The following is a 13,705-nucleotide window of genomic DNA, read 5'->3' on the forward strand; positions in this document are numbered from 1 at the left end:
CGCTGCCGCTCTTCGTATGGCGGCGGGAGGTGGCTCAGCTGAGCCAGACGACCATGACAAGCTTCAAAGTCCGACCAAAACCCCACCGAAGCCATCGAAGCCCGAGCCGACAGCAGACGAGTCCGGAGACGACGAAAGCGAAGACGAAGAGGAAGAGGAGCCACGCCTCAAGTATGCCACCTTGACCAGGAACGTCAGTTCGATATATCGTAATGGCGACGCGACCAGTGCTTTCCACGTTGCAGGAGATAAGATGATTGTAGGCACACATAGCGGGAACATCCATGTCTTTGCTCTACCGTCGTTCAGTCCAGTACGCGTCTACCATGCGCATACGGCGAGCATATCTGCCATCTCGATATCCCCTTACAATCCCCAAATCGTACCATTCCGCTATGACTCAGGAAGCAAGCCAGCCGCCGACTTAGGGTCGATTAGAGACAAATCACCATCTAGCTCACCAGCACCTAAAGGGAAGCAACAGCAACCTGTCGTCCCAGATATACCTGCGAACCGGATCTACATCGCTACCTCTTCGATTGACGGCAACGTCTGCATTGCTTCGCTGGTCGACCCTCGAGATGTTCAGCTGCGGAATTTTGGAAGGCCGGTACAGACAGTGGCACTGTCACCCGAGTACAAGGCGGACAAAACGTATCTGTCTGGAGGGCAAGCTGGCTCTTTGGTGCTGACTACGGGAGGGCAAGCCGGAAAGAGTGCCAATGCCACCACCACGGGAGCTGCAGCCGCCGCTTCTGGCTGGTTGGGTTCCATTGGCCTCGGATCGAACACTGGATCGGACAAGGTTTTGCACAGCGGTGAGGGCATCATCAGTACAATCAAATGGTCACTATCAGGCAAATACGTCCTCTGGGTGAATGAACATGGGATCAAGATCATGCGATCAAACCTCAAGCTTGAGAGTGGTGAATCGGCCCATGAATGGAAACGCATGAGCCATATTGACAGGCCGAATCGGACTGACTGGGAAGACATGGCTGGAGTGTGGAAAGCTCGCGCCGAGTGGATCAATCGCGACAACCTTGAGGCCGAGGATGATTCGAATGTTGTGGCTCCTGATGCTGCTAATGGCACGGCTTCCAAGCCAGAAGTCGAGAGGCCCAAAGTTGAAGAAATATTGATAGGTTGGGGCGACTCAGCATGGCTCATCAAAGTCTACCCTGGATCACCCGACGCCGGAAATGATAACAAGATTGGGCGCGCTGAAGTTGCTACGATGTGAGTTCCTACCCTCCTGAGAAAAGCGTTCGCTGACCACCAATCAGTATACGATTTGACGACTGTACAATATCTGGAATTTCGCTTTATACCCCCAGTTTACTTTTAGTCCTTGCATATATGCAGAACAAGGGAAATCGTTCGGCATCACAAGAACCTGAAGGCGGCAAACGAGGCCGCCGAGCACGACATAATGCATTAGAGCCAGAGCTACGCCTTGTTGATATTAATACCAAGGAAGAAGTGGACACCGATACTCTAACCGTGAGCAGGTTCGAGACTCTGTCTGCTTCAGACTATCATCTCGGGATCCTTCCTCCTGTCCGTATCCCAGCTGCTCTTGTACAGAAAGGATATCTTGGCGCTATTGGATCCGGAATGACGACGGTCGGCTCCAGTCTCGTAACAGGCGTTGAGACTGTAGGGCAGGGCGTGTGGGATGCAACCATGTACGGGCCTCGCATGTTAGGGGCTAATCGCATTTTTAGCGGAGCGGAGAGCATTCGAAGTGGTATCAGTGGCCCTGATAGGACTGGCAGCACCAGAGAACGCAACTATCTCACAGGCTGGATCCCTGGGTTTGGCTCGAGCGATGCAAACGCTAAGGATGAGATGAACACCATCGCCACAGCACAAAGCATGAAGATATTCATCTACAGCCCGTATGACTGTATCGTTGCAATCAAACGCAATCTCAGCGACAGGGTGCAATGGTTCGTACAAAATGAGAAGTACCGTGAAGCATGGGAACTGGTTGACCAGCACCCGGAAGCCGCAGGGACGCTCTCTGGATCGTCCGAATCGTCGGCACCTGCCAGTCCATCCAAAGCGAGCTCTGTTGCCAGGTCTGGATCTGCCGTTCCTTCAAGCCCCACGCAAGCACGTCAACAAGCAACACTTGCAGAGTTCTTCGCCGACTCCGCATCAAGAACAAGCTCACCGCAAAACAAGCCCAAGGCAAGATTCTCTGCTGCAGAGAAGGAGAAGCGTCGGATCGGCGAGCTCTGGCTGAAACAGCTGGTGGATGCCGCGAAGTGGGCTGAAGCTGGTGAAGTTGCTGCGAAAGTGCTCAATACCACAACTCGCTGGGAGCATTGGGCTTGGGTCTTCATTAAAAGCAAGAAGTTTGACGAGATATCGCCTCACATCCCGACCCTGGACTTAACACCCCCTCTTCCATCCCCCATATTTGAGATTATTCTGGGTCACTACATTGAAGTTGACCGACTTCGGTTCAAGGAGCTTCTCGATGAGTGGCCTTCGGATCTTTTCGAGATTAGCAGTATCACGACAGCAATCCAAGACCAGTTGCGGGGTGGCGGCGCGCCCAGAGGCTCACAGGACTGGAGGCTTTTGCAAGAGAGTCTGGCCAAATTGTACCTCGCCGACGGACATTACGACGATGCTCTCAGATGCTACATTACTCTGCAAGATGCGGATACTGCTCTATCCCTAGTCAAGGACAATCATCTCATCGACGCAATCGCAGACGACATTCCGAGCTTCGTGACACTCCGAGTCTCTCCAAGCCAACTCAAATCGGCCTCACGAGCAGAACTGGAGGAATTGGCATCTGACCCGATAAGGGTACTCGTCGACGAAGCCGCTGCTGGAGTAGTTGAGCCTGATGAGGTTGTTGCGCAGCTCGATCAACCCACGCTGAGGCCGTTCCTCTTCTTCTATCTTCGAGCTCTTTGGCGGGGGGAAGGCACACAGGAAGAGCCTAGCCTGCCTCGTGTTGGCCACTCTGCTGTTGCAACGTCACTGGCAGCTGACACTGGGAAGCAGCAAGTTGAGCAGTTTGCAGATACGGCTGTCGATCTCTTCGCAGAGTACGATCGCAAGCTGCTAATGGAGTTTTTGCAAGCTTCTACGGCATACACTTTCGAGAATGCTGTGCAAGTATGCGAAAAGAAGCATTATGTGGAGGAGCTGGTGTATCTTCTGAGCAAGACTGGCCAAACGAAGAAAGCACTGTTCCTCATCATCGATGAGCTCAAAGATGTCTCATCAGCCATCACTTTCGCCAAAGAGCAAGATGATCAAAGTCTCTGGGATGACTTCCTCGAGTACAGCATGTCCAGACCAAGGTTTATCTCAGGTCTACTGGCAGAAGTGGGCACGGCCATCGACCCGATCACCCTAGTGAAAAGAATACCATCGGGGCTCGAAGTGGAGGGCCTGAAAGACGGGCTCAAGAAGATGATCAGAGAGTACGATCTGCAAGACAGCATCAGTTCTGGTGTTGCAAGAGTGCTGAGCAGCGAGGTAGCCGTAGGGATGGAGACCTTGAGAAGGGGCCGGAGGAGGGGCATCAAATTCGAGGTTGTACCCCCGCCTCCCAAGATCAGGCGACCGCTCGAACAAACCACCAATGGTACGGACGAAAAACGGACGGGCGAAGAGCAAGTTGAAGGCGAAGCTCAGATCAAACCCGGACATTGTGCCTCTTGCCACAAGACCTTCCACGAGAATGAGAGCGAAACACTAGTCGGTTTCGCCTGTGGCCACGTTTACCACGTCTCACACCTCCTGCATGGGCCGGATGCAGAGGGAGATGAAGTGCTTTTGCCCCGCAGTGCTACGCGTCAGGGCGAGGAAGACGACCTCGAAGTGGCCCGGTTCTCAAGATCAATAGGCTCCAAGGTCACCAACGCGCGTCTATTGAAGGACAAAATCCAGAATGTGGGAGGTTGCACCATCTGCAAGGGAGCGAGGGAAAAGATGGAGGAGGTTGGTGGATGAGCGATCGACTTCTCGGCCACGTTGGCTGACCACCATCAAACACCATAAGCTGCGTCGAAACCTCTCCGCATGTCGCAGTTCTTGATGCTGCGGAAGCGGATGATATGTTTTGAGCGGTTCGTCCGAGACAGATGGGCCAGACTCGGTACAGACAGACAACATGTCCCGGAAAAGTGATGCGAGAAATCTCTGCGGCATCAAGCGTTTTTTCACTGTGCAGCCAAATTCGATCGACCGCGTTCGTCGTCCTACAATAACCTACCCAATACAATACCATACTACCCGCAGAGAAACTAGGCAAGCATAACCTTCGGCCCCAGGTATTGCGAAATTGGCCTTGAAACAGTTTGCCATCCATTTGGTTCTAAGCACTACGACTAATCAATCCGTTGCGTGCCGTCTAACAAGCCACAGGCCTCCCAGAGAGCAAGACCACCTAGAGGATGCTGGCCGACGATCATCTGCGGCCTGAACGCGAGGTCGATGACCGAGCCGATGGTCCGTTCACACTGTCCCAACATGGCAGATCTGTCTGTGTGCCCGCAAAGGCGCTTCTGTGCACAGTATTCCGGAAGTTCCGTGCCCGTCCCTACGTAAATTCCGAACTGAAACTCCAGGGTGTCGTGGGTGTCTTGGCTCCACCGGTTTTTAAGTGCTTACTCTTGGACCTGGACCGCATCAGGCTACTTAAAGGGTCAGACACCCCCATCTCTTCGGCGACCTGTTGAAGCCCGAATGTCTTTTGATTCGAAGGCGGATCATTGCGTGCTTGAATGAAGCCCGAGCTGTGGAAAAGCAGCGAGATTCAGATGGGTAGGGAGTATTGTGGCAAGGATATGCACGTGGTGGGTGGAATCGAATCCCGCATGACTTTCGTGCGTACTTTTAGGCGGCTATCGAGGCGAAGGAGGCGCTGAGCACCTGCCTACAGCATGCGGAGCCGTCTATCGTCGTCGGAAGGCGCTGAGGCAGATGAGCTACTGAACGAGCAGGGACGGGAGCACTAGAGAAGTCAATTGATTGATTGGGTTACTGGGTCAAGAGCCCGTCCAGGCAAGGCAAGAGAATGAGAGATCTTGCATGATTCTCGCCACAGTGCATTTTGTACACAAGCAGTATCGCTTTCTTGACCCGACGGTCGCCTGAGTGACGCGGCCAGCAGCGAGTTGGGCACCATGCATCATTGAAGCACACAGTGCGTCCACTTCCCAACGATTGTCCAACTGCAGCATTCGAACCACCTGTGTCGGCCTCGTCTTTCAGAGCACGTCCACGCCCACCTCGTCTCCAACGCGGCACACCTGGCCAGGTGGTCACTTTGTGACCTCCTCCTCCCAGCAACCGTCGCGGTCGGCCGTCATTGCCCACAAGGCCCCCACCGTGGCAGATGCCGAGTTGTCCATGGTTTGATCCACCATGATTGAGACTGCATGCGGCAGGCCTTCACTGCGAAGAGCAGCCGTAAAGACGTCCACGATGCATGGCGACTGCGTCCAGAAGCCCGTCATGAGGACCTGCAGCCTGGTGTGCTGGACTCCGCGTACCAGGGGCACAAGCTGCTCCTTGGCAAGGCCGACGATGGGCGCCAGCCACTCCCTCACCACAGCTTCCACGCTGGCTCTGGACAGAAGCAGCTCGCGGGCACCAGAGGCAGTGAGGGAGATGCGCTCGCGGAACAAGAGTGCCATGTGGCTGCTCTCGGGCTCCAACAAGTCGAGAGCGATCCCGAACTCATCGACTAGGCCGCGAAGCACCTCCTCGTAAGTCCTGCTGGACTCGGACGCCGCCGCGCGGATCACCTGCCCGTGGACCCGGTCCAGCATGTCTCTCACGGGCTTCTTCAGCCCGATCCGCCCCTGAAGGCTGTTGACCGACTTGTTGCTGGCCTTGGCCGAGCAACGACCGTCCTGCGCCTTGACCAAGGCGGTGCACACGCCAGCAAAGCAGGCGTCGACGTCGACGACGGCAACCGCCGTGCGGCCGAAGTTTGTGGCGAAGGACTGCGCCGGGTTGTCCGTCTTGGACGCCGACGCCAGCTGTGCTCGCAACTGGGTTGCCCCGTGGTAGCGTGCGCACGCGTTGGCACGGTCCAAACACCGCACGTGATGCCTCGGAAACCCGATCTGGCTGATCCATTTGCCGTGCAAGCTCTCTTCAAAGTCTCGAGTGGCCTTGTGAGAATCGCCAGTGGGACAGCACGTGACGATCATGATCTTGGTTCTCTTGAAGAAAATGTCCTGCACCTCGGACATCGACAGGCCGGATTTCCTCTTGAAGTCGTTCTTGATCATCTCTAGAAGATTTCGCACGCGCTGTGCTTCCAGGTCCATGACTGTCGGGACTGAGAACTCATGCTGCGACTTGTCGAAAGGGTTCTTGATCAGAAGCGCGGGCGTAGAGTTTCGTCCCCATATCTTGGTGAGCGAAAGGTACCAGTCCGCGGTGGATGATGATTTTTCGCCTAGCAATTCCAGCGATTGATATCTCTCCTTGTGCTTCAGGGCTTCGTCCATATCTGCGCCAAAGAGCATCAAGTGTGTCTTCAGGTCATCTACCTCTGTTCGCGTGGCGATTACGGCTCTGTGCGGTACCTTGAGCGATAGAGCGGTGTCGAGCGTCCATGGAGGAAGGTGTTTCCCATTGGCTGACTGGGGAGCATAGTAGACGATATCAGACTCGTTCTCGTGCGCGTTGATGGCGATTCTCAGTGAGATATGTTCCGGCGTCTCGAAAGGTAGGTGCTTCCATTGAGGATGGACGTTGTGATGGAGCACAATGCTGGGTCTGGCTCTGGTGGAGGGTGTCTCTGACTGTGGCTGTGGCTTTGGTGATACTTCCGGGGGGAGAGCTTGAAAGCGGAGGAGGAGATCAACTGCGCGCTGTCGTGCTGCTTCTCTCGGGGTTCTGGCTCTACGTGTGGTTTGGCTACGTGTAGGCTGAGTCGAGGGGGTCGAAATGCGCTGTCGCTTTCTCGGTGGTTCGGAAGGAGAAGAAGTGGTCGTCGCTGCCGAGCCGGGTCTCTCGTTGTTGAAATCCATTGTGGATTTGAAAGGGAGTGGATATCGAGGATTGAGACTTCAGTATCGTGTCTTTGTCGCCGGATGCTTCTGGGAATTGTTCAAGCACAACGTCTTGAAAGGAGGACAAGACCAATTCACACGATATCCACACAGACAAAGTGGACGATTTCTGCTCCTTCGGAACCTGATAAAAGCTGGCTGTTGTTCCTCAGGATAGTGTCTCTGCTGCAGATGGTCTCTACCAAGAAGTGAAAGACAGCCACTGACTTGACAAGGAAACGTTGACAAGACTGATGGACAAGCGTGACGACGGGGAAAGAGACATTCACACGCATGAAGAAGTGAGTGTTCAGCATGAGGCAGTTCAGTTCCGTGCGGTTCAGTGAAAGAAAACAACAACAAGCGACTAAGCAGCTGCCCTGGGGAGGCTATGCCACGTTTGGTCGCTTAGTCGTCGACGTCCAACGTGACGGCGAGGTCCATAATCGCCTGGGCGAACGGGGAGAGACCGCGTGTCATCTCTTGAGTGTCCAGCGGCGGCCACCTGCTCGAGGAACCGCCTCAATCATGGCACAATACATCAATGCCATTGCGAGGAACACATCCTATCAAGCGAACTAGATGAGTATGCAGTGTCTCAACCGCCATCGGTGGGACAGGGCAATGACTCCGATTTCAGTACTGTGGGCTTTAGCGCTGTGAGCATCGACCAACCCTTCCACCAGCCGGCTACCTGCTCGATGAACAGCCTCAGCGACGGCACGAGATATCAATGCCTTTACGAGGAACACACCGTTTGAGCGAGCTGGATGCGTATGGTATACAGCGCCTCAACTTCCATCTATGGGAGATAGGCAACGACGACCATTTCAGCGCTGTGGGCTTCAGTGCTGTAGGCATCAGTCGACCCTTCCCCAGTCGGCCACTCACCCGACCAGCGAGCCATCTGCCAACCTCCCTTCCTTACGAGTTACAACACGTCCATGGCACTGCAGGACTGTGTCTCTGCCATACATATCAACAGTCTCGACACACAGTACAGCCAGAGCACACCTCCCTTTCCACAACCGGATATAATGGCTTTGTCGACTCGATCTGTGACCCATGCCAGACGCCGACGTGGATGTCAAGACAACCCTTAAGAAAAGTACCAAGGCTGTCCGCTCAGCCGAGCCCGGCGCAGCCGGAGATCTTACTTGTCACATGTCCCACGCACACGTCCCAACGCGTCATCGAAATCAGGAGCGGCATGGGTCCAAGAAAGGACAGAAGACAGGGCAGTCGAAAATGCACACAGGAGACATCGAACGCTTGGGGTCTGAACGCGGAGGAGTGGGGGCCCCTTGAAGCCCTTGGTGTTTGTTTCATACGAGGCTGATTTACGCTAACTACTGGTACGAGGCTACAGTCTTAGGGGTAGATGCATAGAGCTACTGTCTTTGGGTACGAGCGCATAGGAGCGGACAAGATGGGCTTGGGTTAGCACGGGTTGGAAGACAATGGCGTGGCGAGAGATGATGACGCCGATGAAGACGATGGCAATAGTGATGGCGATGATGACAGCGACGTCGAATACGCACGTCCGATGTACCCATTTCATGTATAATCAATCTCGTGCCCGACAATTACTACGATGCAATTCTTCTGTACTGAAGCCACGTATAGATCGCTCTACCTACCTAGGTAGTTGAGTTATTAGGTCTAGCATGGATAGGGTGGTGAAGTACGATCTGTCAACGGCTCTCTCAGCCACAGGGTCGTCATCTGCCAGAAGTAGCGCAACGCCCACCGCCCACCGCCCAACACGGGCTGAGTCCAGTCCGTTGTAGTCTGAGTAAGGATCAAGAGACCAGTCTTTGTCAATGTGAAGACAAGGACATGACGTGGAAGTGACGTCCGCGTTACAATGAAGCATGTGGGTGATAACAGTGAGAATGGCCCCTTACAGAAACTATTCGTGATGTCTGGCACACTTGTGACTTGTCCAGTCACGGCAGCTCGCAGGCGATCACGCGTTGAGGTGGCAGCAACTTCAAAATGCATACTCTAGTTTCCCGGTCCCTCAGGTTTGTCCGGGTCCAGACCAATACCGCAACAACGAGAAGCTCACGACCTCGGCTTCTGTCACTGACAGCGATAGCGAGCTCATCATGTGCTGGGTTGTGCTTGGTTGTGCAGCGCGGCTGTCAGCCATATTGAGGTCTTTTGTTGTTGAAGATGAAGTCCCCTGATTTCATCTTGTACCTAATGTAGGATACTGAGTTATGTTGTGGGTGGCTGGTGGCCCCTCACCGTGATAGAGTGTAATATAATGCGATGCGATACAAGACAGTAGGAAGCGATAGCAAGGGCGATAGCCAGGAGCATCAGCAGTGCCCATTTCATCGTTCGGTCAAGTTCTAACTAAGTCTACTTTTGACGGCGCTTCGTGCTGCTTGCTCCCAAATCAATGCGCTGATCGATGCGTCACGGAGACGGTCACGGGCTTGTTCAAGCTTCCTGTCTAGGTATTTCCACTCGACTCCCAACTCTCCGTCTCATTGTCCAATAGCTAGAGCGATGGCAAAAGCGGTAGGCAGAACGATAGTAACAGTGGTAAAAAGAGCGATAGTATAGACATAGCATCGACCAGATGGTGAGGGAAAGACACCACCGCCAATGAATTATATTACTTCACCTTATTTCCTGTCTTTGTCGTCCCCCATTGCATCAGATCGTATTGTGATGTTCAATTCGTACGCCAGCTGCTTCAGGTCCCAAGTGCGCTGGGACACGTCGACACGTGATGATAGATGTGCAGAACACGCGAATGGACACACGCCCGACTCCCTTGGCGCACCTCCGTGCGTCGCATATCATTTCACTTCACAGCACAATACAGTACAGCGCAGCGCATTGTCTTTGTTAAAAGTACAGTTTCTAGGATATGGACTGCCGCATACGAGGCAGGATGTGGTCGCCGACGGCAATCACAGGAGCACAGAGTCATACGGGCCACCAGGATAACATGTCCGATGGCATAGCAGCCGATCAATACACGCGGGATATTATCGATGTTATAGCATTTGCACGTGGTGCATGTGCGCCAGCCCAGGTGATACGCTCTCTTCCCTACCTACCCCATGCCTGTGAGAATCCACTCAATGCCCTTAGCGCCTCCTTGTGGACTCTATATCCCAAGTAATTTTCGCGCCTAGACCACACCCACGGGCACTGTCATCACGCCTACCCATTTGCCGCATTCCTCCTTTCAGCAAGATAACCCCTCACCCCTTCCAACCTGGTCACAAAGAACAACCTCTTCCCATCGTCCTTCCACACCAACACGCCCGTCTCATCCGCATACCTCACCACGCCTTCATACTCGGCGTGCGTGCTAAAGTCGCGAAACAAGAAGCCCGGCGTGGTCGTCATGCGGTCGCGCTCGAGCTGCCACAGATGGATCTGGTCGAGGATGGTGGCCGGCAAGATGGGCACGGCTCGCGCGATCTGTTCCGACGTCTGGATCCCCCGGGCCTGCAGGGCGGCTTGTTCGGCGGCGGCGTGACGGCGCATCTGGGGGTGGGCGTGCGAGGTCAGGTAGGAGATGATTTGCTCGGCGGTGATGCCGGCCTGCACGGCGCGTTGCACGCTGGATTTGGACATTTTGCCGGTCACAAGGTTGGGGTGCCGCGAGCGGAGGTTGATGAACAGGCTGAGCAGCGCGATTTGGAGCGGCGACGATGTGTACGCGTAGACGCGGTAGTTTGTTTCCACGATGATAAACCCCTTTTGGGTCCCTGTGGGGTTGGTGGCCGAAGTGGTATTGGTACCACTCGGCTGGGAGAGCGAGGTGCCGACTTGGGTGTTGGTGGCAGAGAGGGTCGTTGCCGAGTCGGAGGTCAGAGTGGTGGCGAGGCGGGTCGGATAGAAGTAGTCCGCTGGTGTGCCTTCGTCGTCGACGGCCGGCTGGTAAACGAGGCCCAGAGACACCAGGTCGGACAGGATCCGGTGCTGCGTGTCGTCGAGCGTCGAGGTAGAATAGGTAACGCCCAGCTCGAGCGAAGACACGAGGAACAGGAATGATAACACATCCACTTTGTCCATCTCGAGCAGCTCCGCGTTGTCGACGTACAGAAAAAGCAGTGCCCACACCTGCGTGTTGATGTCTTGCAGCACAAATGCAAATCCTTCCTTGGTGATCTTGGCGGTGCCGCCTCGACTGTAGGTCCCGGACACCTCGATGAGATGCCCTGCCTTGAGAAGTTCGATGACGCCGGGTGCCGGATCGATGGCGGCCGACTGCTCGTTCTCGAGGAGCGGAATCGCCGAAGACCCGACCATATACCCCAATATGCCTTCCCATCTTTGGCGCGAGTATTCGTCTAGCTCTGAAATACTGACCCGGTCTCGCTCGGGCACCTTCGCCAGTTGTCCAAACGACCGGTTATCCCCGGCTCCCGTCAGAGCCCGTCGCAGTGACTTTGCAAAGTCCGGAGTCAGAGCATATGCCTTTGTCGAGTCAAGCGTGACATCTCGAAAAATGTGGTATCGGTGCAACAAATCCAAGGCGAATTCACGTTCGCCACGGCTGCCTTCCTTCACGAAAAGTTCCAGCTGCTTGACCGACATCGGTCGAGGCGTGTACAGCAGCATCATGACAAACGACTTCGCCAGTGCCGACAGTCGCTTCCTGAAGATTGCGAGAGCCGAGGATGGCGACCTGTACAGCCGGTAGAACTGCGTGCCTGGGAGGGTTTCGAGGTATTCCCACGATTGGAGAGTCGTGTCCGCCATCCTGATGGAGATTGCGTAGAAAGGTTACACAAATTGCGAGTCCCCGTGAGCTGGTTCGTGTTATCGGTCTATCATAATGTCGCTCGGTTCCCGATGACTAGCATGACTGGGAGGTGAAGCGAAAGGGAGAAACAGTGATGTCTGGTCAAGCAGACTGGTATGGAAAAACAGCGCAAAAATGCCAAGACATGCGACAGCCTTGCCACGAGCCACGAGGCTGAGAGTCAATTGTGATGCACTTTCACCAAACTACAATATTGACTTCATTCACTGCGATAGTGGGACCGTCGGTGGTGATGATAGGTGTGCTGAGCTCGATGAGGACACTACATCCACTGCAGTACGGTTGCCGACTGCGGACGATGCACAACAAAAGAGATACCACCCCAGCCATCCATCTGCGCAGCTTCAAACTCCAGTCTCGGCTGTTTCAACGCCGCTTGTATGGCAGCATCCGTCGAATGATAGCGCTCGAGATACAGACAAATCGCTTGGCCTTGTAGAATACAGCGTGATGATACCCACCAAGCGCCTCTGCACACTTTCATATACCAATAACACAGAATAAGCAGGGCCCAAGGGTCTCGTTGCTGGAGCAGGAGCTTGTAAGGAGGGTCCAGGTGGCAGAGGAACTCGAGAAACTGGAGCCACGTGGAGTCATTGCACTCGAGCTCAAGTAAAGGCAGAAGAGCCCGTGACGTCTTATAACATGGGTTGGCAGCAGCAGACTGCGATGATAGGTCGTTGCTGAACAGATGAGCAAAGATCGAAGGGACGTGTTCAGAAAGCTCAGTCGCTAGCGTATGATCTCGATCATAGATGCGACCAACCTCTTGCCAAAGGCTTTCGGCCCGTAACGGTTTGGCCAACTTCCAGACTGTCCGTTTGCCGTCACTCAGATTGAGCCACGACATGTCAGAATCGGCCAGTGGCCATACTTCCTCGATGGTGGACGCTTCGAGGTTGAAGAAGCTTGCGACCCCGAGGAGGGAAGATGCCAGCATCAAAGCATCACGGTCGTCATGGTGAATCGGTCGAGATAAGATCGTCTGAAAGGCTGCCAGAGCTTGGCTCATATGATATGTCTCGGCTCGGCTTGGTCTCGCAGTGGCAACTCCGCACAAATAACGGTCGTGGCAAGCTGTCACCACCTGCACAAGGTGCATCAGGAACCGATGTGTACAAGCGAGTTGGATGACTTCTTGCTGCAAAAGACGAGCCACTCGTTTGACACCGATTGTCAGCACCGTGCGTGATTGGAATTTGTCCAATCGCGCCAGGTCAGCGTTATCGAATCGCATTACCCCTGGTTTCCACCCCGACCCAAGACTGTCTTCCTGCAAGGAAGCGCTCACCATATCCAGAACAGGTTGGGCTGTCAGAAGCGGAGACTTGTCGAGCACAGACTCCATTTGGACGACGTTGGAACTCGCCGAACAAGGCTGAAGATCCGGTACGCTAGGGCCATAGTTGCACAAGACTTCGAAGCGCAGGCATTGTTCGCAATTCGGCCGAGCCTCATTGCACTTGATTCTTCTGAGCTTGCAGTTGCGGCATCCGAACCGACTCTTCTTATGAGCCTTGCGTTTGCGAATGGTTGGACCCCCACCTATGGGCTTCGTAGGCCCTGATTTGGCCTTCTCCGTCATGATTGTCGGGATCTTGCTCACTATCGTATCATCCGGTCACAGGCGCAGGCCATGTATGTCTTTGATGAAGGCAACAGCTGGTCTTAGTCTGACATTGCTTGAGGTTCCTGCTATGGGCCACTGAAAAAATCCAGGCTGCCTGCCTGGAGGCATGGGCCTGGTCATGGACTTTGGCGGACTTTGGCTGCATCGAGCCGATAACGGATATGCCTGATAGGTGCATTTCCATGTTCGAGGATGCTGGGGGTGAAGATGATTCCTTACTGGCTGGACCGC

The 13,705-nt window shown here is 54.5% G+C and overlaps 4 protein-coding genes across 4 annotated transcripts; 1 reads left to right on the forward strand and 3 right to left on the reverse strand.

The window, feature by feature from the left end:
- Positions 1-16: 16 nt before the first annotated feature.
- Positions 17-3,984, forward strand: A1O7_03853 (uncharacterized protein; the record flags this gene model as incomplete). The annotated part of the gene is made up of 2 exons (XM_007757870.1): positions 17-1,239; positions 1,287-3,984. 2 exons carry the CDS (start codon positions 17-19, stop codon positions 3,982-3,984), a joined length of 3,921 nt encoding a protein of 1,306 aa, XP_007756060.1.
- Positions 3,985-5,297: 1,313 nt separating this feature from the next.
- On the reverse strand, positions 5,298-7,022 carry A1O7_03854 (uncharacterized protein; the record flags this gene model as incomplete). Its single annotated transcript, XM_007757871.1, has 1 exon — positions 5,298-7,022. The coding sequence occupies one exon, from the start codon at positions 7,020-7,022 to the stop codon at positions 5,298-5,300; it is 1,725 nt and encodes a 574-aa protein (XP_007756061.1).
- Positions 7,023-10,229: 3,207 nt separating this feature from the next.
- A1O7_03855 (uncharacterized protein) lies at positions 10,230-11,780 on the reverse strand (the record flags this gene model as incomplete). The annotated part of the gene is made up of 1 exon (XM_007757872.1): positions 10,230-11,780. The coding sequence occupies one exon, from the start codon at positions 11,778-11,780 to the stop codon at positions 10,230-10,232; it is 1,551 nt and encodes a 516-aa protein (XP_007756062.1).
- Positions 11,781-12,106: 326 nt separating this feature from the next.
- Positions 12,107-13,429, reverse strand: A1O7_03856 (uncharacterized protein; the record flags this gene model as incomplete). Its single annotated transcript, XM_007757873.1, has 1 exon — positions 12,107-13,429. The coding sequence occupies one exon, from the start codon at positions 13,427-13,429 to the stop codon at positions 12,107-12,109; it is 1,323 nt and encodes a 440-aa protein (XP_007756063.1).
- Positions 13,430-13,705: the final 276 nt, after the last annotated feature.

This window comes from Cladophialophora yegresii, assembly GCF_000585515.1.
Source record: "Cladophialophora yegresii CBS 114405 chromosome Unknown aczIN-supercont1.3, whole genome shotgun sequence".
Classification (NCBI taxonomy): domain Eukaryota; kingdom Fungi; phylum Ascomycota; class Eurotiomycetes; order Chaetothyriales; family Herpotrichiellaceae; genus Cladophialophora; species Cladophialophora yegresii.